This window comes from Galeopterus variegatus, unplaced genomic scaffold (assembly GCF_000696425.1).
Source record: "Galeopterus variegatus unplaced genomic scaffold, G_variegatus-3.0.2 Scaffold3711, whole genome shotgun sequence".
Taxonomy (NCBI): Eukaryota; Metazoa; Chordata; class Mammalia; order Dermoptera; family Cynocephalidae; genus Galeopterus; species Galeopterus variegatus.
In genome coordinates this window covers 13,870-37,951 of record NW_007729822.1, presented here as the reverse complement: position 1 = coordinate 37,951, position 24,082 = coordinate 13,870, and the positions used below count along the sequence as shown (strand labels likewise).

At 57.1% G+C, this 24,082-nt stretch overlaps 2 protein-coding genes across 2 annotated transcripts in view; one reads left to right on the top strand and one right to left on the bottom strand.

Annotated features, from left to right (window-relative positions):
- RAP1GAP (RAP1 GTPase activating protein) overlaps positions 1–4,102 on the top strand; it is a 31,006-nt gene extending 26,904 nt beyond the window's left edge. Inside the window, exons 20-24 of the mRNA XM_008585784.1 lie at positions 823–946; positions 1,868–1,970; positions 2,306–2,409; positions 2,650–2,692; positions 3,096–4,102. Of these exons, the coding sequence (XP_008584006.1) occupies positions 823–946; positions 1,868–1,970; positions 2,306–2,409; positions 2,650–2,658 (340 nt within the window). The 3' untranslated portion in view covers positions 2,659–2,692; positions 3,096–4,102. The remainder of the gene's footprint in view (positions 1–822; positions 947–1,867; positions 1,971–2,305; positions 2,410–2,649; positions 2,693–3,095) is intronic.
- A 14,707-nt stretch (positions 4,103–18,809) lies between these two features.
- The window catches only part of ALPL (alkaline phosphatase, liver/bone/kidney), a 16,917-nt gene continuing 11,644 nt past the window's right edge, over positions 18,810–24,082 (bottom strand). Inside the window, 4 exon segments of the mRNA XM_008585782.1 lie at positions 18,810–19,834; positions 20,528–20,647; positions 21,123–21,314; positions 23,389–23,523. Of these exon segments, the coding sequence (XP_008584004.1) occupies positions 19,569–19,834; positions 20,528–20,647; positions 21,123–21,314; positions 23,389–23,523 (713 nt within the window). The 3' untranslated portion in view covers positions 18,810–19,568.

Below are 24,082 nucleotides of genomic sequence, written 5' to 3'. Positions count from 1 at the left end.
GGGGGGGGGGGGGGGTGCTCCTGCATCTGGTGCTCGCTGCCTGAGCCCCCTCTGTGCCAGGCTCTGTGAAGGTCAAGCATGTGAGCAGAGAGGCAGGAAAGGGTGACAGGGAAGGGAGAGACAAGGTATGTAGGACTAGAGAGCGGAGGGTTGTTCCCACCTTGGGAAGAGGAATGAGGGAGGGCCTTCTGGAACAAAGGGCCCTTGGCTGATTTTTGAGAGACAAATTTGCTTTTTGGGTTTTGAGAGAAGGAGCGAGACTCCAGGCAGAAGACACAAAGTCCCTGAGCATGAAGCAAAATTGTGAGGGGATTGGGAGAGTAGACTGTGGAGGCGCCTGGGTCCAAGCCTCTGTTCTCCCACCTGCAGTTGGGAGACCTTGGGCCGTGTGCCTGCCCTCTCTGTGGCTCCGTGGCTCCTCATCATTGTCACATGGGTCTGATAATGATAGCCATGACCTAACTTAGGCGAAAGCACTTAGAGCAGTGCCTGGCACAGAGTAAACAAGCACTGGATGATGACATTATCATTGATAATACCGGAAATTGGACTTCAGCTGGGGGCAATGGGGAGCCATGAGAGGGTTTGAGCAGGGGAGGGACCTGCTCAGATCTGTGTATCAGGAAGGACCAGTGCGGGGAGGGACGAGGCTGCATTGGGAGTCCAGGGAGGCTCAGAGGCTCAAGGAACTGTAACAGGAGTGACAAAGACACTTGGCTGGTCCAGGCTGGGCCTCCCTGGGCGGGGAGGGCAAGGGCGTGAGGACTTGGCCTAGGAGGTGCCCAGGGTGGACGCTGGCTAATGGGGCACTGTCTGTGGCAGAGCGGAGACAGCAGCCCAGAGAGCAGAAGTGCTGAAGGACTTCTCCCGCTCCTCGTCCAGTGCCAGCAGCTTCGCCAGCGTGGTGGAAGAGACGGAGGGCATGGATGGGGAGGATACAGGCCTGGTGAGAAGCCCAGGGCTCACAGTGCTCCACAGTGGCCTGGAAGGAGGCTCTTTGGTCTCTGGAGATGCTCTAGGTAGAAGCATGAGCCTGGGGGTAGCTGAGATGTGGTCAGGTGACCCAGCCCAAAGGAGCAATGCAGACTAACCCTCCCCTGCTCTGAAGCCTTCCATGGCTCCCCAGTGCCCTCCACAGAGTGCCCAATCTCCAGGACTACTGAAGGCCTGGTCACTCCCTCCTTCCGCGGTCTCATCTCACTTCGGACACTCCATGCTCTCTTGCTGTTGCCCAAACATACCAGGCTTACAACACTCCAGCTTTGGCATGCGCCACTTCTTCCGTCTAGAGCACTCGCCCTGCTGCCTCCTTCCCCCTTGGCCTGGCCGACTCCTACTCATCCTTCTTGACTGAGTCTCACACACCCTCCTGAAAGCCTTCCTTGATTTTCTAGTCCCAGGATAGGCTAGGAACACCCCGCTTTATGCTCTCACAGGCCCCGGGGCCTTGCCTTTAACACCACGTGGTCGTTCTTCATTCAGCAACCCTTTGCTGGGCCCCTGCTCCTTGCCAGGCCCTGTTCCAGGTGCTGCAGGGGCAGCAGGGAACGGTGCAGACCAAGGCACTGCCCGGGGGGCTCAGAGTGGAGAACGGTCATGGTCTCTTCACAGTCTCGCCTCCTAGGCCTCCAGCTCCCTGAGGGCAGGGCCATGCCTGACTGGCCCAGGAGGACATTGAAGAGTGTTTGTTGAATGAATGAGTGGGAGTGGGTGGTCCGTGCCTGCGTCTGCGCCTCCCCCCACTGCCCTCCTGTGGCGTCCCTGGGGCAGACATTGCTGGGCCTCTTCCACCTCCCAGGGGAGGGGGGCGTGCAGCCAGTCGCATGGATGTGAGCTGAGCCCGTCCCGCTCTCTTCCCCGTCCCCAGGAGAGTGTCTCGTCCTCAGGAACACCCCACAAGCGGGACTCCTTCATCTACAGCACGTGGCTGGAGGACAGTGTCAGCACCACAAGTGGGGGCAGCTCCCCAGGTACCAGGCCAGGGCAGCTCCCCGCCAGGCAGGCTGCCCTCGGGCAGGAGGGGACCAGTTCTCATGCCCTAGGTGGCAGGGATGGGATGTGACTGCCCCTGATGGGGAGATAGTTGGTGGGTCATGGTCCAGCCTAGGGTGGTGGAACAGATTGGAGGGCTGGTAGCTTCTGGAAGGATCTTGAAGGATAATGGGGGAAGGGTGGCAAGGAAGGGAGTTAAGGGTGGGCCTCGGCAGGGTTGGGGAGCACCAGTGCCAACCGCCCATCCATGCCCCCGTCTCCCTGGTACCTCCCCGCGGCCAGTGAGGTGGCTCCCTCCTGCCCCCCTCCCCAGGCCCCTCACGGTCACCCCACCCAGATGCCGGCAAGTCGGGGGACTCTGCGTGTCCCGAGATCAAGATCCAGCTGGAAGCATCTGAGCAGCACACGCCGCAGCTGGTAGGTGCAGCTGCCTGGGGCCTGGCCCTGGGGGAAGTCCCAGCTGGGAGGGGGATTAGCTCTACTGGAGAGAGGTGTCAAGGGAACCAGGAGTTGCGGCTGGACCAAGAGGTCCTTCTAGGCCAGGAAGGGTTGGGCTTGTCCAGCCTGGGCACAGCCAGTGACTTCTGCTTATCTGTGTCTCCTGTCCCCTTCCTCACCTGTCTTGCCACCTGCCTCGCCACCACCGCCTGTCTGCAGGGCTGTTAGCCAGGCCACCTCCTCTGAAGGTGGCACTGAGCAGGTCAGCCCCTCAGCTCTTGTCTGGTGGGGAGAGGGTGGGAGTGGGCAGGGGGCTGGGCTGACTCCTCCCTGTTCCTCTGTCATCTCTCTGGGCTGAGAGCTACATATCTGGGTTTGAATCCTCTGCCACTCAGTTGCTGGGTGACTTGGGCAGATTATGGCCCCTCTCTGAGCCTCAGTTTCTTCATCTGTGCAGTGGGGCTAATAAATGCTGCATCATCTCTGCCCACGAGTGGTTGGGAAGATTTGATGGGGCCTGAAAGGGACTTGGCAGTCACTGGGTAGGGAGAGGTCTGGGGGGCTCCCAATGGAATGGAAAGACCTCAGTCTGGAACTCCGAGGACAGGCCCCTCCCAGTCTTGTCCCCCCGCCTCATGGTGTCTCCGTTTCCCTGTTCCCTGCAGATGAAGGCGCAGAAGCACAGGTGAAGATGCCGTGTCAAGTCTGGGCCGACGGGACCTCTGCCCCTAAGGCTGACACCTGCCTCCCCACCCTTCCCCTGGCCCACCCATCTGGGCTGTCTCTGCAGGGCAGAGCCATCCAGACCTGGGAGTGGGGAAGCTGCTGGCATCGTCCCTATCCCCCAGGCTGGGGGTCTGGGCTGGGGCAGGGATTGGTCAGCCAAGCAGGCCTGGCTTGTCCTCACCCTGGGCTTCTATCACCCCTGGGTGCCCCTCTGGACTGCAGGGAAAACAAGGAGGGAGAGAGATTGTCAGTGCATACAGAGCCTACAGCAGGACGTGAGGTGTGGCGGGGTGAGCACTGGGCTGAGTCCTGAGTCCTGGCTTCCTGTTGAGTTCTGCTCTGTGACTCTGGGTGAGTCACTCTCCCTCACTGGGTGCCTCTGCTACAAGTGGACAAGATTATTTCAGAGGTCACTGAAGACTGTGATTCCATGCACCTGCCCCATAATGGGGGGATTGTCCTCCCAGGGACCTCCCATCACCCTATCCCACATCTTGAGGTCCCTGGGCCCCAGTGGACTGAGGGGCAGGCAGCTGGCTGTGCCCATGGCTCCTTCTGGACCCTCAAGCTCCACCACAGATCTGCCAATTCCCTGTCCACTGCCTACAAAGGACAGACAGGTGACCCCTTATGGGGGAAGGAGGACCCACCTGGCTCCTCAGCCAGCACCCCGCTTAATTCCTGCCATCCCATGCTCCTGGGCACACCAGACCGAGGGGTCTCAGCTGGCCTAGAATCGTAGGCCTCGCCTCCCCTCACCACCTCCATGGAGGGGGCAGCCAGGCACAGCTGCTGTGAGTCCATGTCCTTGTGTATGTCTGTCCACACTTTTTAGGCGCCATGCCAAAGGCCAGCCTTCGGCCCCAACACCCATTTTGGAAGCCTCTGTGGCCGTGTGTATGTCAGTAACAGTTGTATAAAATAAATTCTATTTATCGCTATTGTACCTAGAGTCGGGCCTGGATTTGTGTGAGCTCTGCCCAGATTAACCCCACATGGATGCCCGTGGTGCCAAGGTGGACGGGCAAGCCTGTCCCCATCAGAGCTGCTTGTCCAGGGGTAGCAAGGCCAAGCCACAGGTTTCGTGACCATCAGCTATGGCTTCCTCCCTGTGGAAGGAAGCCTCTTCCCCCACCTTGTTCCCTTTCGCCACAGGGGGAAGAACATGGCTTTGGAGTCAGGCAGACATAGGTGTGAGTCCTGGCACCATCTATTATTAGCTCGGTGGCATTGGGGAACATTAGCTTCTCTGAGCCTCGGTTTTCACTTCTGTGAAATAGGAGCAATAGTACCTCTCCCAAGGGTTTGTTACAAGGATTCAATGAGCTGGTTCATATCAAACGCCTAGCACACACTGTCTGGCACACAGTAGGTGCTCAATTAATGATCACCTCCTCGTGTTCAGTGAATCCCAAGAATTTTCCTGATGTGGCCACCAGGGGGCGCCAAGGGATCGCTTACCAGGACAGATGGGGGCCAGGGACGTGGGGATGAGTCTGATAAGGTGCCTGCCCCAGGAGCTCACAGTGTACGACAGTGGAATAAAGGGTGATGAGTGGCTGGGGATGTGTGCGCATGAGCAGGGGTCTGGGGGAGGGAGGCATGGGGAGGAGTTCCTGGAGCAGTTCCCAGACGGCTCCTAGTTCCTGGGAAGCCTTAGGGAAGAGTGCGCCTGGGGGAGGGAACTGCATGTGCGAAGGTGTGGAGGGCACCTGGAATTGGGAAGGTGGCAGCCAGTTCTGAATGGCAGGAAGGGGACCATGGAAGGGACAGGGGGATGAGCAGGGACGAGGCCAGAGGCCACATGACCTTGAATGGCAGACCAAGGGGCTAGGACTTTATGCCCAGGGCAGTGGGGAGCCATGGAGGATTTAAAACCAGAAGAGCCGTAGAAAGAAGTGGTGTTGCTGGTGGGGACTGGCTGGGCAGGGTCAGCGGAGGGAGGAGAGGATCAAGGGGGCTTTGTTGGGGGCGAGGGTGGCCAGGAGGACAATGGGCAGGCTGGAAGGTGTTGGGAGGCTCGAGCAGCAGGACGAAGGGCCTGATGGCATGTGGAGCTGAGGGAGGCGTTGGGGAGGCTCCCAGGGGTCCAGCCTTGGTTTTGGGTTAACGAGGTGGATCTGCTCTGGGGTAGGACCACAGGAGGAAGAGCAGGTTTGGGGGGTGGGATGGGGGACATTGGGCTTGGGGGCAGGCACCAAACTAAGCCTCAGTGGGATCAGCTATGCCTTGGCCTCCCCAACAACTTGGCTGTGGCCCCCTCCCCCATCAGCCCCCATCTCCTTCCCTGGACAATGCTGAGACACGCCGGGGGCTATCCAGTGAGTGCTGGGCTTTTCCTGACAGGGCCCTTCTATGACCCTTAGATGCCTCAGGCCACCCAGACCCAGGGGCCGTGACTCACACCCAAACCCCAACTCCACCCACCTGGGTTTGGTTCCAGGTTGCCCTGGGCTCCGTGGGCCCACGGCTCACCCTGCCCCACTTCCCTTCCCAGCCTCCCCCATCCTCTAACCTCCCCGCCCCCCACCCCGTGCCCTCTCCTGGTCCAGGCTCTGCAGTCCTCTCGGCCGCAGGCTTTTGCCCTGTCCCCTCCCAACCCACCTCCAAAGGGCCAGCAGCAACAGTTCAGCACCAAGGTTAAGGGCTTCTTTGGCGTCAGCTCTGAGTTTGTTCACCTCCTAGCTCTGTGACCTTGGCACATAATTTTGGCTCTCTGGGCCTCAGTTTCCTCATCTGTACAGGAGGGATACCAATAGTCCCGACCTTGTTGGTACCCTAGTGTGAGGATTAGATGAGGCATCCCCTCATAAAGTTCCTGCTGCGGCCTCAGCTCATGGTGGGCCCAAAACAGTGTGTGCGGGTGGGGGGGGTGATTAGCCACTAATAAGGTTCATACCAATAAACCTTCAGAGGACATGGGGTCAGCTCAGAGCGTGTAGGACACCGTAACTGGGGCTAGACCTGGCATGGACGTCCAGACTGAGGCTTTGGGAGTGGACGACTATCAAGTGCTTCCCCTCCCAGGCTTTCCCGGGGTGACGACCCTTTCACAGCAGAGCCCAGGCGTGCCAGCCTGTGTCGCTCCACTCCACGATGCACACCGCCCCCCACGGCTCTATGCAGTAGCTGAAGTCCAGCAGCTGGGGTCACAGAAGCAGGTGGGCAGCTGGGCAGGAGGAACCCGCTTTGGCCCTCGCCCTGCCCAGGTTGGGCCAGGCCCCATCTGTGGGAGGAGAAGGCTTCTGCACTGGGTTCCAGACCCGGGCCCCACTGCCCTGCTCCTCTGGGCTCCGAGGTGGGGCCAGGGGAGGCTGAGCACGCATCTGGCCTCTGGGATCAAAGTGTCCAGTACTGTTTCTCGTGTGTCCGTGCCAGCTCTGTGCTCGCCCTGGATTCCGAGGTGGGGAGGGCGAGCCGGGACACTCTGACTCGAGGCTGGAATTAGGGCTTGGGTGGGGGGCACCAGGCTCCGGGAAGCGCTGGACTCTGCTTAGAAATAGCTCTGGTGGTGGAAACAGCAGCCAGAGGTTTCTCCAGACACAGGAGGGAAGCAGCCTCCCATGGAGGGACTTGGGTGCCTGGCAAACCCAACACCCCCCATCTCCCCTGCCTCAGAGCTGGGACCTCCCTGTCTCGCCGTCTCAGCTTCCTCACCTGGAAAAGAGGAGGAGACCCCTACCTATTGCTGTGAAGATGCTGTCATGGTCTTTAAGGTACCATGCATGGTGCCTGGCACAGAACTTATGCCCAATACGAAGGGTCCTCCCCTCCTCCATGTAGCTGAGGTGTCCCTGGACATGCATGGCGAACCCTGGGGCAACTTTGCCAAAAAGACGGCCGCAGGCCCAGGCCGGCCCAGTGCCAGAGGACTGGGACCTGGATGTTCTCTGCTGCTCAGGCCACAGGGGGTGCTCAGCCAGGGACCCTGGAATGTGGAGCTTCCTCCCTCCTTCCCTGCTCCCGCCCTGCCAAGGGGACAGCCCAGAATGGAGCCTCCTGAAATAACCAGATCTGGTTAGAGAGGCTAATTTTAAAAGCCTCTCTGGCTGCTCCATAGGCCCTTATGGGAAGCCATGAATGTCCCTGTGTATGCCCCTGGGAGGCTGGGCTAGGGGAAGGTGGCAGGGGCTGGGGCTGGGCTCTGAATGGGCTCCCACTCCTGCCTGCCAGGGCTGGAGACCCTGAGCTGCCTCCTAGGGACTGCCAGTTTGGGGCACAATGTTGGGGCTCAGGGACCCAGCCTCCCCTCTGCCCCACTCCACTCAGGCAAACCCTGGTGGGCTTTTAGGACCCTCCACCTGCTGCACTGGTCTCCTGAAGCAGCTCAGGGCAGGGGTCCTTAAATTCTCTGTCTCTTTCTGTCCTGGCTTCTCCCCTCTGTCTCCATCTGCTCAGTCTCTACATCCCTTTTCTTAATGTCTCTGTCTCTTTGTGTCTCTGACAGTCTTGGTCCCTCTGCAGTGGTGGCTCTGTCCCTCTCTCTGGGCCTATGATGCAGTAGACCAGACACAGCATTCCTGACGGTCCATAGCCTGGGCTGGGCATGCCAGGTGGTGGGTATGGTGTCCACCTAGGAGCTAGGGTTGCAGATGGGGCAAGGGGGAGGACACCAGTCCTGGGGGCTGACAGGAGCTTTAACTGGGCAGGAAGGGGCCAAGTCCAGGCAAAACCTGGGCCATCTGGCCAGGCCAGGTGCCAGCAGAAGGAATGAGCTCCAGGGGTAGGGTGGCCAGATTTAGCAAATAGAAATACACAGTGCCCAGTTAAATTTGAATTTCAGATAAACAAGGAATAATTTTTAGTTTAAGTATACCTCATGCAGTATTTGGGACATACTTATACTAAAAAGTTATTCTTTGTTTATCTGAAGTTCAAATTTAACTGGGCGTCCTGTATTTTATCTGGCAAGCTGTCTTAGTTTTCTGTCACTTAGAATACTTGGAACTGGGTAGTTTATAAAGAAACAAAATTTATTTCTTACGGTTGTGGAGGTGGGGAAGTCCAAAGTCAAGGGGCACATCTGGTGAGGGCCTTGTTGGTGGGGACTCTGCAGGAGTCCCAAGGCAGTGGAGGGTGTCACAGGGTGACAGGGCAAGAGCGCCCTGACTTTCTGCTGCTTCTCCTTATGAAGCCGCAAGTGCCATCCACTCGCCATTAGCCCGTTAATCCAGGAATGGACCGATCCATCAGTGACAGCAGAGCACTCGCGGCCCTCTCCTCTCCCAAAGGCTCCGCATTTCAAATACCAGAGTTGAATTCCGCGCCCTTTAACACTGCTAGAATGGGGATCGAGCGGGACGAACCACAGCACAGCCCTATCCGGAGAGGCTCTAGAAGTGAGGGGAGAGGTTTCTCAGGAACAGTGGTCTGATGGGGGTGTCACAACCAGGCCCTGGAGAAACCCCAATCTCATGGGGGAGGCACAGCTACTGCCCACAGGGAGCTCTCGGTTTTCTGGGCACGGGCAGTGTCCTTGGGAAGATGGTGGGGGGGGCGCATGATACAAAGCCCAGTCCCCTTCTCAGTGGAACCATAAACATCGGAAGGGCCCATATGTGCTCTGCTGAGCCCCAGCACCTGGAACACAGTGGGGGCTCATAAATATTTGTTGAATGAATGAAGAATCCTCCTGACCCATCCCCATGGAGTGAGGGGGCTCATGGCCAGCAGGGGACTCCAGCACCCGACCTCTAAGCTCCTTGGAGCAACTGAAGTATGCACTGCCCCCACCCTGGGGGCTCCCCAGTGAGCTGCCGATGGGAGGGGCGGGGCTGAGGGTGTGGACCCCAGACCCCAATCCTACCTTGCACTTCAGCCCTGGGCAAGGGTGCAGGTGGGGGGTGGGGACTAGGGCAGGGTGACCTCTGCTTCTGGTGTTGGGAGGATGGTTGGGACTAAGGTGGAGGGGTGGGCCAGAGAGGTGCTGCCCAGTGCTCCTTCGGGGGGCATTTGGACAGGCCAAGTGTTTCATGGCACCCAGGAAGTTGGGAATCCTTGTTTCTGGGGAGGTGAGATCTAGGCCTCTATCCTGTGGCTCATTAATCTCAGGTGGCTCCCTGGACGGGGCAACTAGGGAAAGGCCTGTGGCCCTCCCACACCACCTCAAGGGCAGAGTCCCTTACACAGACTTTTTGTTCATTCATTTATTCATTCATTCATTTATTCATTCACTTGCTCTCACACTCCCTCACTCCCCGTCACCCTTCGCTGAGATGGCCCCCCACATTCCCAGCCCAGGCCTCGTGCTAAAGGATCTCAGCAGCTTATCCAGTCCCAACAGAAACACACCTGTTCCAACACCAGCACTGCCGCTGGTTCCCAGCGTGACCTTGGGTGGGTCACTGAGCATTCGGAATCTCCGTTTCCCCACCCCTAAAGTGGTGATGACATCAGTAGCTCCCTTGCAGGGTGACTGTGGGGATGCAGGTGACTCCTGCCCGGTGGGTGCTTCACGGGGGGAGCTGCTGCTGCTGCCATTGCTGTTATTAATGTTACCATTTCAAGGCCCCTGTGGGTTGGGCAGGGAGCAGCTGGCTGGCTCCAGGGCCAGTTCACACTGTGGCCATTCTGGGAAGACCCCCCCTTGTCTCGGGGCTCCAGCCATCTCAGTTCCCATCTGTCCTTCAAGGGGCCTCTGGCTTCCAGATGCAGCAATAAATCCTTCAGAGAAAAGTCAGAGGTGGGGACGGAGCTTAGGGCCGGGCCCCTCTTCACTGTCCTGTCCCCTCCTGCTCGGTGCCTTGGTTTCCCCAGTTGTGCAAGGGGGCTGGGCCAGCCATCCTGCCGTGCCATGGAAGGGGCCTCTGTGTGTCATCCTGTTAGTAACGGTTTCACTCGGTTTCACTCGGAGCCTATAATCACATCTGCCCAGGGAAGAACTAACACAGCGTTTCTTTAAATTGGGCTCTAATTGCGGCTTTTAGTGCAGTCAGATGCTTGCCCATCCCCCAGCTGGTCTGAATCAGCGGGGTTGTCCCGGCCTGCCCTGCCAGGCCCAGGAATCCCTGGGACTTTTCTGGTTCCCACTGAGCCAGTGACAGGTCTGGGAACCTGTCTCTTGAGGACCTACCATGTGCTCTGCCCTGCACTGGGCACTTTTCATCCAGGGGACTCTGTGTCATCTCACCACAGCTCTGGGAAACAAGTGCTCCTGAGACTATTTTTAGAGGGGGAAACTGAGGCACTGAGGTGAAGTCACTTGCCCAAGGCTGCTCAGCTAGGAGGCAGCAGAGTCTGGATTTGAACCCAGCTCTCTCTACCTCCAGGGCTTTGTTCTCAGCTTGAGGATGAGAAGTGCTCACCCCAGCTCATTCAAAACCTCCCTCCCGAGGGGCTCTGAGGGGCAGCTGGGATCACCTGAGCCCCCAGCTGCAGCCACCTGCCCCTTCCCCACTGCTTGCAAAGACCCTTCTCCCCTCTGCCTTTCCTGCTCCGCAGCCCACCTTCCTCCACTCAGGGCTATTCGCCTGCCGGTCCCATCCCCCCAGAAGTGGGGCCATGGAGAGTGGGGTGTTGTCAGGCGCGGCCAGGGGCAGCTCCCCTCCTTGGCGGGTGGGGGAGCCTGTGGTTTCCCTGTTTGTTCTGGAGATCCCAGCCGCTTCCCCAAGGAGACAGCTAGCGGTTCCCAGGCCACAGCCTCTCAGACGGAGCCAGACCACGGCTGGCCAGCTTGGGAGCACTGCCCGCCAGCCCCGCCAGGCTCCGCCAGGCCCTGGCGCTGGGTGGTCTGGGCGGGGGCCAGGGGGGCCTCGGTCCTGGCCGCAGGGCAGGAGCCATGACCAGATTCAGGCTCGAGGCCACCCTGCCAGGGACCTAGAGGGGTCCCAAAGGCCAGGATGGCCAGACAAGGGGCAGAGGCAGGCATCGGGCAAACATTGCCTTGGGAGATGCTCAGTAGGAAAGACCCCGGGCCCCAGTTCCATCTGAGGGCCTCAAGAGAGACACCCACCTTTTTCAGGAATGACAGTTAGATGGTTTCAACCTGACCAGACCGGATTCAGGCTCGAGGCCACCCTGCCAGGGACCTAGAGGGGTCCCAAAGGCCAGGATGGCCAGACAAGGGGCAGAGGCAGGCATCGGGCAAACATTGCCTTGGGAGATGCTCAGTAGGAAAGACCCCGGGCCCCAGTTCCATCTGAGGGCCTCAAGAGAGACACCCACCTTTTTCAGGAATGACAGTTAGATGGTTTCAACCTGACCATTGAGGTGGCTCTGACAGGAGCCCACCTGAGAGGCTGATGGAAGAGTCAGGGTTGGCAGGCAGACCCAGACTCCAGCCCTGCCTTCCTCTGGACCTCAGTTTCTCTATCTGTACAATGGGCAGGGTCCAGGACTTCGTGCTTGGCAAGGGCTCCTCCAGCTGGGCGGGCTGTGGATGGGGGCGTGGGCAGCTTGGGCTGGAGGGATCTCCGTTGCTCCAGAATTCATTCTCAGGGCCTCCTCCTTGCCCACCCTGTCTTGTAGCATCCCCTCACACCTGGCAGACGAGGCCTTGTCTCTGCCAGTTCCCAGCGGTGAACGCCTGCTGGAGTGGAAAGAGCTCCTATGGGTTTTGGAGACTGACAGACCCCAGTTCAGTTCAAATCCTGACCACTGGCTCTCTGTAACCTTGGGCAAGTCACCTCGTCTCTCTGTCCCGTAGCTTTAAACACAGTCATGACCTTTGTCTTTCTGTGTCCAGCCTGAACTCCTCCCCTGAACTCCAGACTCCTTTCCCTCCTGACAACTTACCCAACATCTACACTCCGAAGTCCAATCCCCGTAGCTTTAAACACAGTCATGACCTTTGTCTTTCTGTGTCCAACCTGAACTCCTCCGCTGAACTCCAGACTCCTTTCCCTCCTGACAACTTACCCAACATCTACACTCCGAAGTCCAATGGGCACCTCCAGCGGAACATGATCCAAACCCAGCTCTCTATTTTCTCCCCAAATCTGGTCCCCCATATCCATAAGTGGCACCTCCATCCATCCAGGTGCTCAGGCCAAAGACTCGGGGGCATCCCTGACCCTGCTGTGTCCTCCACTCCCCACATGCAGTCCAGCAGCAGGCCCTGCTGGCTTTAACTCTCAGCTCAGCTGGGATTCAGCGCCTTCCCGCCACCACCACACGTAGCCTGTCCAAGCCACCGCCGCCACCACCCCAACCTGGACAGCAGAATGGCCTCCAGACTGTGCTCTGGCATCTGCTCCTGGCACTGCTGGGCCCTCGTCTGCACAGCAGCCAGGGTGATCTTTCCAAAGCATAAGCCCATCCTGTCTCTAACCCTCGCTCGCTTCTAACCCTCCAGTGGCTGCCCCCTGCGACCAGAGAAGATGCAGGCCTCTGTTATGCCCCACACAGTGCAGCTCCTGGCCACCCCTCCACCTCATCCCACCCACTGTCCCCCTTTCTCTGGCTCTGGCCCCATTATCATATTTCTGTCCCTCAAACATATTGTCTTTCCCACCTCAGGGTCTTTGCACCTGCTTTATTTCCTGCCTGGCACAATCTTTCCTCCAGTTCTTTTCAAGGTTGCAGCTCCTACTAACTGGGTCTCAACTCACTTGTCACCTCCTGAGACAGGCCTTCCCTGACCACCAGCTACAGGAGTGTCCCGGTCACCACTCTGGACCTTGGTGTTCTTATCTGTAAAATAGGGCCAGTGCCAGTGCCCTACCTCCACCATTGTTAAGAGGATGGGGACAGTTGGGGTGGGGGTGCTGAAGTGCCAGTGTGAGGCAGGCACTGGCTACCTATGAGTCCTTCTTTCTCACCTGTACCTGCAGTCCCAAGGTGTGGCTGATCCTGCATCGGCTGGATGCAGGGTCAAGTGGCCATGAGGACCATTTGCTGGAAGTGGAAGCTTGGATCCTCTGCCCATATTACTGTGTGACTCCAGCTTGGTGTCTGACCCTCTCTGGGCCACCTTCCTCCTGTGGACTGTAGAAGCCCATTCCAGGCCTGAGCTTTGTCTGGGGGACTGTGGACAGAGGCCTGTGCCCCAGGAGACTCCCTTAAGAGTGGAAGGCTCAGGGCAGACAAAGGGCCCATCCGGCACCAAAACTCCCCTTGAAGGTGGCTGTCAGGACAGCACCTGCCCATGCTGCAAGGGCAGCAAGCAGCTGCTCAGGCCTTGGCAGCTGAGGGTGAATGAGCACATCTCAGGCGCCTCCAGATCCTGCCTCAGGGTGCTCCTCTCACCCTGACCCAGCTGGCTGCCCCAGGCTCCGCTTCATCTCCATTCTTCCCCACCAGGTGACCTGAGTGGGCAGAAGGCTGGTTACAGGGCACTAGCCAGAGTGACCCAGGCTGAGTCTGGAGAGCTAGGCTGGCATGAGTAGGTGGAGGCCACTGGGCGCTCCCCACCAGGATGAGGGCTCAGCCATGGGCCCCCTCCTGGTTTCCAGGTCAAGATACATTCCCAATTCCTCCTTTTTGCTTCTCTCTGCTCACATCCCCCACATCCTGCCCTTCCTCATCAGGGTGCTCGGGAGGCTGGGGCTTCCAGATTAAGGAGTCCACTATGAGGGCAGTGGACTCCAGCGAGTGGGTGGCAGTGACCGGCCAGGCCCCAACCCCAGGACCGGAGGATCGGCATTTAGTGACCCACCCACAGACACTGAGCCCTCCTGTCTTCCTGTAAGTCACTGCACAGGGAACTTACGCACCTGGAGGAGAAGCGACTTGCCTGAGACGCCGTCGGGGAAGAGGAAGAGCCCTCCTGAAGTCCAGCCCTGCCCGAGGCTGAAGGATGCATGGGTTCCTGTAAGTCACTGCACAGGGAACTTACGCACCTGGAGGAGAAGCGACTTGCCTGAGACGCTGTCGGGGAAGAGGAAGAGCCCTCCTGAAGTCCAGCCCTGCCCGAGGCTGAAGGATGCATGGGACGCATGGCGTGATTAACTCCTGCACTCTGCAGCCTCGCTGCTTGGCTCCCAGTCCTGGCTCTGTGCCTTGTTAGTGGTGTGGCTTCCGATAAGTTACTGAACAGAAATTCTGCAAAATGGGGATCACAACAGTCCCTGCCCTCGAGGGTATTTGGAGGAAAATAGGTTAATGTGTGCAGTGAGGCACTTGGGGACAGTGTCTGGTACTCAGGAATGCCACAGAAGTATTCCCTGTTGTGCCTGCACTTGTGTGCCCACTGCCTTGATGATCCTGAGTCTCAGTTCCAATGGGCAGGAGGGAGAGGTGGCACTGGCCTGCCCCCTGCTTGGCTGGCGGGGCACGAGTGCCCACCCCATCCCAAGGTTCTCACGGACTGCTGAGGAGCCAGATACCATGATAGGGCCTGGTGCCATGATCAAGGCAGCATCACAGGGAGACCCAGAGGAAGGCCAAATCCTCTTCTGAGAACTTAATCCCTGCTCTCTGAGGTCGGCTGGGGCTAGATCTTGGTGGGAGGTCTTCAGTTTAGCCACCAGGGCTAATTATAAACACTGCTGTCTTGGGACTCTCACCACTCCCACAGTAGGGCTTCTGGGGGTGCTGAGGGAGCTTGTGATTCTATGGCTGATGGGGCTGGGGTTGTTTTCCTTAGAGGGATTAGTGCCCTGGAGGCAAGGGGGAGAACATGGATTGGGAGCCATGCAGACCCAGGTTCAACTTCCAGCTGTCACCTACAATCCATGGGCTCTGGAGCAAATCACTCTGACCTGCCAAACCTCAACTTCCCCATCTGTACAATAAGGGATGAAACTGCCCACCTCACAGAATGGTAGGGGGTGTATGGAAAATGTACCCTCAAGGTGACAACTTCACTGCCATGTCTCAGGCACTTAGTAGGGTGTGTGGCACATAGTAGGTACCCTGCTGCCTCCTGCTCTCCGTCTCAGAGCATTTGGTTTGCTGACAATCTAATCTTTCATATGCTTGTCCAGCTTCCTTTCTGACAAATAGGAGTGATATTCAGGCCCGTATTTGGGGCTTATTCCTCCTCCCCATCTCCACGGCCTTAGCTTCTCCTGCGTGGTCTATTGTAACAGCCTCCAGATGGGTCTCCAGTCCCAGCCTCCAGTCCCTCTTCCTGAAGCCACCCCTGAAACCAGCTTCCAGGATGATCTTTCAGAAATGATGCTCATTCCCAAGCTCCACGGCCTTTTATGGCTCCCCAGGACGTTCGTGGTCAACCCCCAGCTTTTGGGGATGGCATTCGAGGCCCTCCTGTCCACCTCTCCAAGCTCACCTCTCCCCACAATGTTTCCTTCTGAATTCCCCCCTACACCCTCATGCCCCAGGTCCGCTCCACTTGTCAAGCCTCAGCTCATTCGCTGTCTTCTCTGCCTCAGTGCCCACCCTTGTGCCCACTCTTGTGCCCCTTTCCCTGCCCCCATAGCACCTTACTTCCCCACACACTGGGGTGGACCCTGGAGGTCTCTGTCACGAGATATGAGCCTGAGGAGAGAGCCTCAGGCTTGTTTGCTGTTCTGCCGCCCAGGCCCAGCTCAGGGCATGACACTCAATAAGGCAGGGGTCACAAGCTCAGTCTCCACCATGACCAGACAGGTGAGTTCCGTCCAAGGGGTCTTAGTGTCAGAATACAGGGAATGCTGGGGGCTGTGGCACAAAGGAGAGCTATATCCTGATGGGCAGCCGCCTCCCAGCTCCAACTGACCCTGCAGAAACATGGGGTCCACTGCTGGCCAGATCTTCCAATTTTTCCAAAAAGCCAGAAATCCAGATCTTATGTGAAATTTCCCAGTGTTTTCAAACTCTGTGTGGTGCTCAGTGATGTCTAGGGGGGCATGTGAGCTGGAGGCCGTGCTGAGCATGAGCAAAGCTGACCACTGAGCTTCCCACGCCGCTTCCTTACTACAGAGCAGAGGTTCAGGGGCGATTGTGTCCCCAGCACCTAGTGGGTACAGGTCACGGATGCTGCAAAACATCCTGCAGTGCACAGGGTAACATCACAACAGGGGATTATCCTGTCCCAAATATCCATTGTGCCAAGGGTGAGAACCTGCTGTGATGTTGATGGTGGGAGCAGCTGCCCAGCCGAAAACTACATTCCCCTCTCTCCTCTGCATCTAGGTGGGCTTATGACCGCTTCGCACCGAGGGACTATGAGTGGGAGTGATGTGCGTCACTTCCAGAAGTGGTCAAAAAGCAGTTGTGCTGGTTCCCCCATCGAGGTGTTGGTCAGAGAGAAAGGACATCCAGAACTTAGAGCAGAGCCACAAGGTGGAAGGAGCCTGGGTTCTGGCCACCTGGGCAGGGGCATCACTGGATATTTGGGATAGAAATTAATTTTTACTGTGTCAAGTTATTGAGGTTTCTGGATTTATCTTTTACAGAAGACAGGGTTATCTCAGTGAATAGAAGAGGATTCGTCAGCTCATCTTTGTTTTTCCTCCCTGAGACAGCATCTGAGGGCAGTGGACACCCTCGTGCCATGGGTACTGACTGTCAGCTGTGGCGTCTGGTTCTGTGGCCATGGGTGCTGGTGGATGGAGACGGGACCTCTGCCTGGACGCCTGGCTTGGAGTGGGACTCAGAGCCCAGAACAGTTAAAAGAGAGGTTGATGAATGACCCAGAGCCCAGCCTGCGGGGGAGGCGTGGGAAGACTGAGCAGTGAGTGCCTGAGGCATGTCGCTGCCTGCTTCCTGAAGGACGAGTCGTCACACAGCCTGGAACCAGGTCAGGAAGAGCTCCTGATCCTAAGGGCTGTATGTGCTCAATTCTGTGCTAGGCGTGGAGCATCAGGGAAGTTGAAGACCTTGCTCAAGTTCATAGCACCAAGAACGTGGTGGAGCAGAGACGGGGACCCCACCTCTCTGACCCACAGCCCATGCTTTCTAGCCCCATCCGTGTACCCTAAAGATGCTGTTGGTTTGTGTCCTTTGAGCATTTGATGTCCCTGCACCATGCCTGGGGGCTTTCTCTCAACCCTTCGAGGGGCAGGTCAGCAGCTCCAGTGTTAAGTTTCCCAGGAGCAGCCCTTAGCCAGTGAGGGTTGAGAACTGAAGAATAACCCCCCAGCTCCCTTGCCCCTTAGGTGGGATAGCTCGGAAGTGTGTCTCCTACACCATCCCCCAGAGGTCCACAGTGGGACTGAGCCTCAGTTGCCCACAAAGGCAACTCACTCTAGGATGGGGCTAGAAAGCATGGGCTGTGGGTCAGAGAGGTGGGGTCTCTGTCTCTGCTCCACCATGTTCCTGATGCTATGAACTTAGGCAAGGTATTCAACTTCTCTGATGCTCCGCACCTAGCACAGAATTGAGCCCATATCCACCGAGGAAACTCCTTAATAACGCACCTTTCTCAGCGTCCTCCTCTGTCCTGCCTTGCTTGCCGCTCCCCCCTGGTGCTTTTTGGGTTCCTCCTATAAACAAGCTACTTCTGCTCAAATCCTTGCCTGAGGGGCTTCCTCTGGGAAACCCAATCTAAAATACAAAGTATGGTTTGCACAGCCCTGAGACATATAAGTTGACTTCAGGAGGTACTGGTGAACTTTTAAAAATCAACTTTGGCTCAAATGTGAGTTTCAAGAAGTGTTTAGGAGGTAATTATACAGAGATATGAGAATAACAGCTGAGAACTACACGGTATGGTTCAATGCAACGACATGTCTCTTCCTCCAGGCGAGAACATATGCACATAGTTGCATTTTTTATTCCAGCACCAGCTTGACTGAGCTTCCCTTTTTGCCAGGACTGCTAGGAAGCTCAGAGAGAAATCTGCTCAGTTGCATTTTCAGTCCTGAAGGATGTCCACTTAAGACATACGGCTTCTCATTGTCTGACTTCATGTTTAATCAGTGTGTGTTGTGAGTCACTAGTACTGGCTGCCTCAGTACCTGGTTGGCAGGAAGTTGGGAATGCATTATAAACAAATAAAGGATGTCATTTAAGTACAGGAGGTTTGGAATAGGACAGACTTGGATTCAAATCCCAGCTCCACAACATAGGGGACCTTCGGCAATCACATCACCTCCTGCATGCTTGGTGTCCTCAGATATAAATGTGGATGGTGGGGACCTACTTCCTAGTGTGGATTAAATAAAATGAATCCATATGAAGAAAGCATCAAGCACAGAGCTTGGCATATAGTCAATGACCAGTGTTAATTATTATGATTACTATCATTCCAGGGACTTTCATTCCAATGAGGCAAGAAGGGCAAAGCTGGGCAATTCTCCATACCCCCCAATGACAGGTGCACTCCCGAGTGCAGTACCCAAGTCTGAATGCCAGGAATGGAAAGCTAGGCTGGAGCTCTGTGGGGCAGAGCCTGGTTGTCTTGTTCAGCAGGAAATTTTTAAGACCTAACCCAGTGCCTGGCACATCCTCAATATCTACTGAATGAATGAGATGACAGAGCAGCTGCAGTGGGCTGGGGTATGTAGTGCTGGCTGTGGGCACCGTGCAGCAGGGGTGCCACTGGGCCCTGGAAGTCCTCACTGCTGTGGGTTTTCACAGAGGCATTCTTCTTTAATCCTCATGGCAACCCAGGAGTAGGCTGTCTCCCATTTTACAGATAAGAAAACTGAGACATGGAGACACAAAGCGATTTGTCCAAATCACCCAGGTAATGAGCATGAAGCCCCCAGGCCAACAGAGGCCCCTACCTCCCTGCCAACCCACCCGCACCATTGGGCCCTGAGTCTAGTTCTTCCCGGAGAAATGAACTTATCCCAGTCTCTTTCTCACTGACCACAAAGACTCAGCTCTGTCCTTGGAAATATTTGGAAAGTTTTATTTAAATGTTTTGTGTTCCCTTTTAACCACCACCAAAAAGAGAAAATTTTTTTTGCTGTTCCAAACAGGAGAGTCACTTCAGAGAGGAGCTGGCATGTGTGTTTGGAGCTGGGGGGTGTATGCTTGGCCAGGCTGCTCTTCCCAGCCCTGGCCACCCTGGGTTGGACGGCCGGTCCCAGGAGCTGGCTTGCTGGGAGTCCTGGGCGGCCTTGGAGTGAGTGAGTGAGCAAACCCCCATCCAAGGAAAGAGACCTGGTCTCCCCTGCAGAGCGGGCTGGGATTGGGGACAGGGACATGAGGATGGCAGGGCCTGGTGGGTTCCAGAGGGAAGGAGAGAGGAGTGGGAGGGTCAGATCCGGAATGTTCCATGGAGGCTGCAGGGCCTCTGGGTCTGGAGAAATACATTTGCTAGAAAAATAAGATGCTTTGAGAATTTCTGCAGTCTGTGCTCTCTGTCTGCCCGAGAGAAACCTACCCTGTTGGCCAAAGGGCAGCAGGGAGGGAGCAAAGGCCAGAGGCCAGAAATCAGTCTGGCACTTGTGGAGGATTCCAGAGGGGAGTGAGGCGGGCAGCAGACTTTGCTCTCCTGGGTCCCCTTTCTGGCAGCTGCAGAGGCCACGGAGGCCTCCGCCTCCCTGCCCCTTGAGGTGTGGGCTGCCGCGCATGGGCAGCACCGGGAGTGGGAGGCTGGCCATCTGTTGTGAGCTTGTGGGTGCCCGGGCCCTGGGCCCTCAGAACAAGATGCGCAGGGGGAGCATGACCAGCAGGAGCAGCAGGGGGCCCGGAGCGGGGCTGCTCGCCGACCTGGCCGCGACGCAGTGGTCGAGGTTGGCGCCGATGCAGGCCGCGTAAGCCATCACGTGGGGGATGTAGTTCTGCTCATGAACGCCGTGCAGCAGGTGTGCCATGGGGCCCTTGGCGAAGACTGCCACGTCCTCCCCACCGTGGGTCTCGTGGCGTAGGGGCACAGCAGACTGGGCCTGGTAGTTGTTGTGAGCTGTGGGCCAGAAGAAATGCTTGCTGAGAGCTTGCCAGGGGCCTGGCACTGTGCGTGCACCTTCTCCATGCCCTTTCTAGGCTGGCCCGAATGCCCCCATTTTACAGAAGAGAAAACCGAGGCACAGTGCAGGGAAGTCATTTTGCCCGAGGCCACAGGATTCAAACCTGAGTCTGTTCTGACACAGAGGCCTGCACGCCGTCCCCCACAGAGAAAATTAACCTCACGCAGGCCTTTTGCATTAGCAGGGAAGAATCAACTGAGAGACAGCCTCTCACCCCTAGCTGCACCATCAGACCCCTGGGTACCACGGGGGCATCAAGAACAAATGAGCATTCAGCAATATGGAATTGGGTAAACTAACTGCAAGGGCTTATATATTGGAATATTACACAGCCAGTAAAAATGACAGTGCCAGGCATCATGTTAAGCTCGCAGATGCATTGAGTTCTTCAGACAACCCCGGAACGTAGAACCTTTTTATGGAGGAAATGGAAGAGGAGAAAGGTGAGGTTATATGCCCCAGGTCACAGAGCTGCTAAACCATAGAAGGGGATTCAAATTAAGATTGTGCTGACTCAAGTCCCTGCTGTTCTGAGACCCTTGACCTTGATCACAAGCTTACACGCTGTTCCCAAGCCCATCTCTGAGGGGTGCCCTGTGCCCTCCCAGCCTGGGTCTTGGCAGTCTCACCATAGTCCACCATGGAGACATTCTCTCGCTCACCATCCACCACCTTGTAGCCAGGCCCATTGCCATACAGGATGGCAGTGAAGGGCTTCTTGTCCGTGTCGCTCACCATGGGGGCCAGACCTGCATAGGGAGGGTATCCAAGGGTCATGTTGGAGCACCAGGAGTATAGTCTCCAGCCACCAGATTGGGCTCCTTCGTGGCTTAGCAACCCCCGAGATCCTCTTTGAAGGGCTCTGAACCACTTCCATGAAGCCACCTGCCAAACCCTATTACTTGCAGCCAGCCATCCCCCAACGTTCACTGTGCGCACACCCCTCCCAGCCATCCGTCCATCCATCCTCTCTCCCATTCTTCTAAAACGTCTTCTCTTCCACCCATCGTCCACGCAGCCATCCATCCACCCACCCCGCCGTCCACCCCTTCATGCTCTCAGCTCACTCCCTGCCCTCATCCTGCAACTTCCCATCCCACCAGCAGTGACTTGTCCTCCCTACCCAGTCACCACTGAGTCCCCACCATGTGCTGGGCTTGATGGTCCTCCCACCCCACTCCCGCTCCCAGATGGGCAGACTGGGAGTGCCCAGTGGCCACCTACCAAAGATAGAGTTGCCACGAGGGGTGTACCCGCCAAAGGTGAAGACGTGGGAGTGGTCAGCAGTGACCACGGTCAGCGTGTCTTCCACAGAGGTCATGGTGCCCGCCTGTCCAATGGCCCGGTCCATCTCCACCGCCTCATGCAGTGCCTGCTTGGCTTTGCCCTCATGGTGCCCATGGTCAATCCTGCCTCCTTGGGACACCAAAGCAGAGGCTTCAGGGGAGGGGGGGGAAAGAAGACCTGCACACCCAGCCCCATGATGACCTTTCTTTGAGGGGGCAGGACAGGAACCTTCACCAGGAACTACTGTGTGCCAGCACCGCATCTCAGGCATCTCATGCAGACATTCGACCCTCCCGGAGGCCCGGGAGAGAGTCCCGGGGCCAAGGGCTCACGTATGGCAGGTGTGAAGCCAGGGTTGAAAGGCAGACCCACAGGACTGGAAGGAGAGCTTGTGCTCTTCCCACGACCCCCTGCTCCCAGCACCATCTCCTCAGCTGCTGGAAGGAGCTGCTGAGGACTTCAGGGACGCAGGGCAGGGGAACATGCCCTACTACGTGCCGGGCATAACAAACGGTTGCCTTGTTTCCCCTTCACAGCAATCCTGGGCAGAGAGGGATACAATCAGCCCCATTTACAAATGGGGCAACTGAGGCCTAGAGTGGAGAAGCGATGTGCCCACGGTGGGACTTGATTCCAGTTGTGACTCATTCTAAAGTCCCTGTTTTTCCATCTCCACCTCTGGAAGCAGAAAGTTCAGGAGCCTCTCACTCCCAAAGGGGGCCAAAAGTCCTCGGCGCTGAAAGTCCTTGGTGCCCGGGCAGTGCCCCTGGCAGGCTTCTGTAAATGCCTATTGAAGCATCTCCACCTCTGGAAGCAGAAAGTTCAGGAGCCTCTCACTCCCAAAGGGGGCCAAAAGTCCTCGGTGCTGAAAGTCCTTGGTGCCCGGGCAGTGCCCCTGGCAGGCTTCTGTAAATGCCTATTGAAGCCTGGATCCCATGACACCTCCCTATGGCTGAGTGCAAGGGCCTGGCTTTAAGCTCGACTTAGTGGCTGAGGGTGGTGACCTTGGGGTAACGCCTCCCCCCTGCAAGAGGAGGTGGCTGCCTGGGTGGACGTTCCCAGCTCTGAGGGTCCTGAGCCCGGGCGCCAGGCCGCCCTCTCCTCCCACCAGCCTGGGCCTCGCCGCTGGCCTGGCAGGCTGGCAGGGCGGGCCTTCCCTTTGTTGTGGCTTTGGGAGCAGCTGGCCTGGCGGGCTGTCCTGGCCTTGCTCACAAAGAGGACCGCTCCCGGGGGAGCCCGTGCTCGCCACCGCTGGCTCCTGGCTGGTTCCTCGGCGTCAGAGGCCTGCTGAGGGCCAGGCCGAGACCGCCGTGCTTGAGTGGGAACCCCGGGGTTTGGCAAGAAAGCAGCTGAGCTGCGCTGGCGGCCACGGGCCTCTGGAAGGCAGAGGGGCCTGAGTGTGTACGTATGTTTGTGAGGGCTTATGTACAAATCTGTCCACGTGTGTGTATGCACGTGAGTGTGTGTACATGCAGATCTCAGCCAGGCATCATGAGGAACCACGCAGGACAATGGCTATTAGAACTTTGGAAAATTCTGGAATCTTTATCACTTCCTCACACTTCCTATTGTTACTGACTTAGCTATTGTGTAATCAGAATAATGATAATAACAGAAACACTGAGGACTGATTCTTTTCTGAGTCCTGTTCCAGGTACTTTCTGTCTCTGAACGCAATGGAGGCTAAACACCGTTCTAGAAGAGGGGGATTATTTCTGGCCTCATTTGATGGAAATACACAGATAAGGGCTGTACAGCCAGCAGACGGCAGCACCAGGACACGAACTCAGGTCTGACTCCAGGGCTCTGGACAGCGCTGGGAACCCCGGGAACGTCAGCACGCAGCACGGGAGGGCCAGGGCCCGTTGACTCGCCTTTCAGAGGAGTGACATTGATGGGCTGCACACCCCTCCAGAGCCAGGTCTTGAGGGAGACCCCCAAAAGGAAGAAGCCTACCTCCTCTCTCAGGAAACCTTCCTGGACTGGTAAGCCTGACATGCCATCTCCATGCCCAAAGGAGAGCAGCTTGTTGGGCTAGGAGTGTCCACACCACCCCAACCCCCCAATTCACAGCCCAGCCTCCCAAAGGGAATTTTCCCCTCAACCCAAAACTGGACAATTCTCTTTAAGAGCTGGACCACCGCATTCCCTGACCCCAGGGCTGTTTTCAGAAGCTCCCTCTCAGTGGGCCTGGGGTCCCTACCTTCCACCAGCAAGAAGAAGCCCTTGGTGTTCTTCTGCAGGATCTGGATGGCCACCTCCACCATCTCAGAGAGTGACGGGTCAGTCACGTTGTTCCTGTTCAGCTCATACTGCATGTCCCCCGGCTCGAAGAGACCTGAAGAGGACACAAGGAGGACGTGGATGCTGATAGCTCATGACTCTGCTAAGAGGACCCCAAGGAACCCGGGGTATCTCAGGGAACAAAGGCTCCCACACCCAACTTGGGGGAGGTTGTGGTGAGGGAAGAACGTATTGTACCCACAATTCCCTTCATCTTCACAATCACCACCACATTGAGGGGGATCACCGTGCCCATTTTACAGAGGAGGAGACTGAGGCCCAGAGGAGTTCAATAACTTGCTATTTTCAGCTGGGAAGTGGTAGACCTGGGATTCAAATCCTCCAGCCTGAAGGGTGTGGGACACAGCATGGTGGCCCTAAGGCAGAGGACTTGGTCTGGACTCACTGGGCAGCTGGGCTGTGCACATTTACATATCAGGTTTGAAGGGCTCAGTGGCCTGTGCAGGGAAACAGTAGGTTTGGGGTCATGGTCCCTTCTGTCCATTGAGCTTGGTTTTCTCACTTGTGACCTAAGGAGAGTGATTCATTCCTTGCCCATGTCAACAGCTTCTATGTGCTGGTGTTTCTGGATGTTCTCCTTCCAGAACACCCCG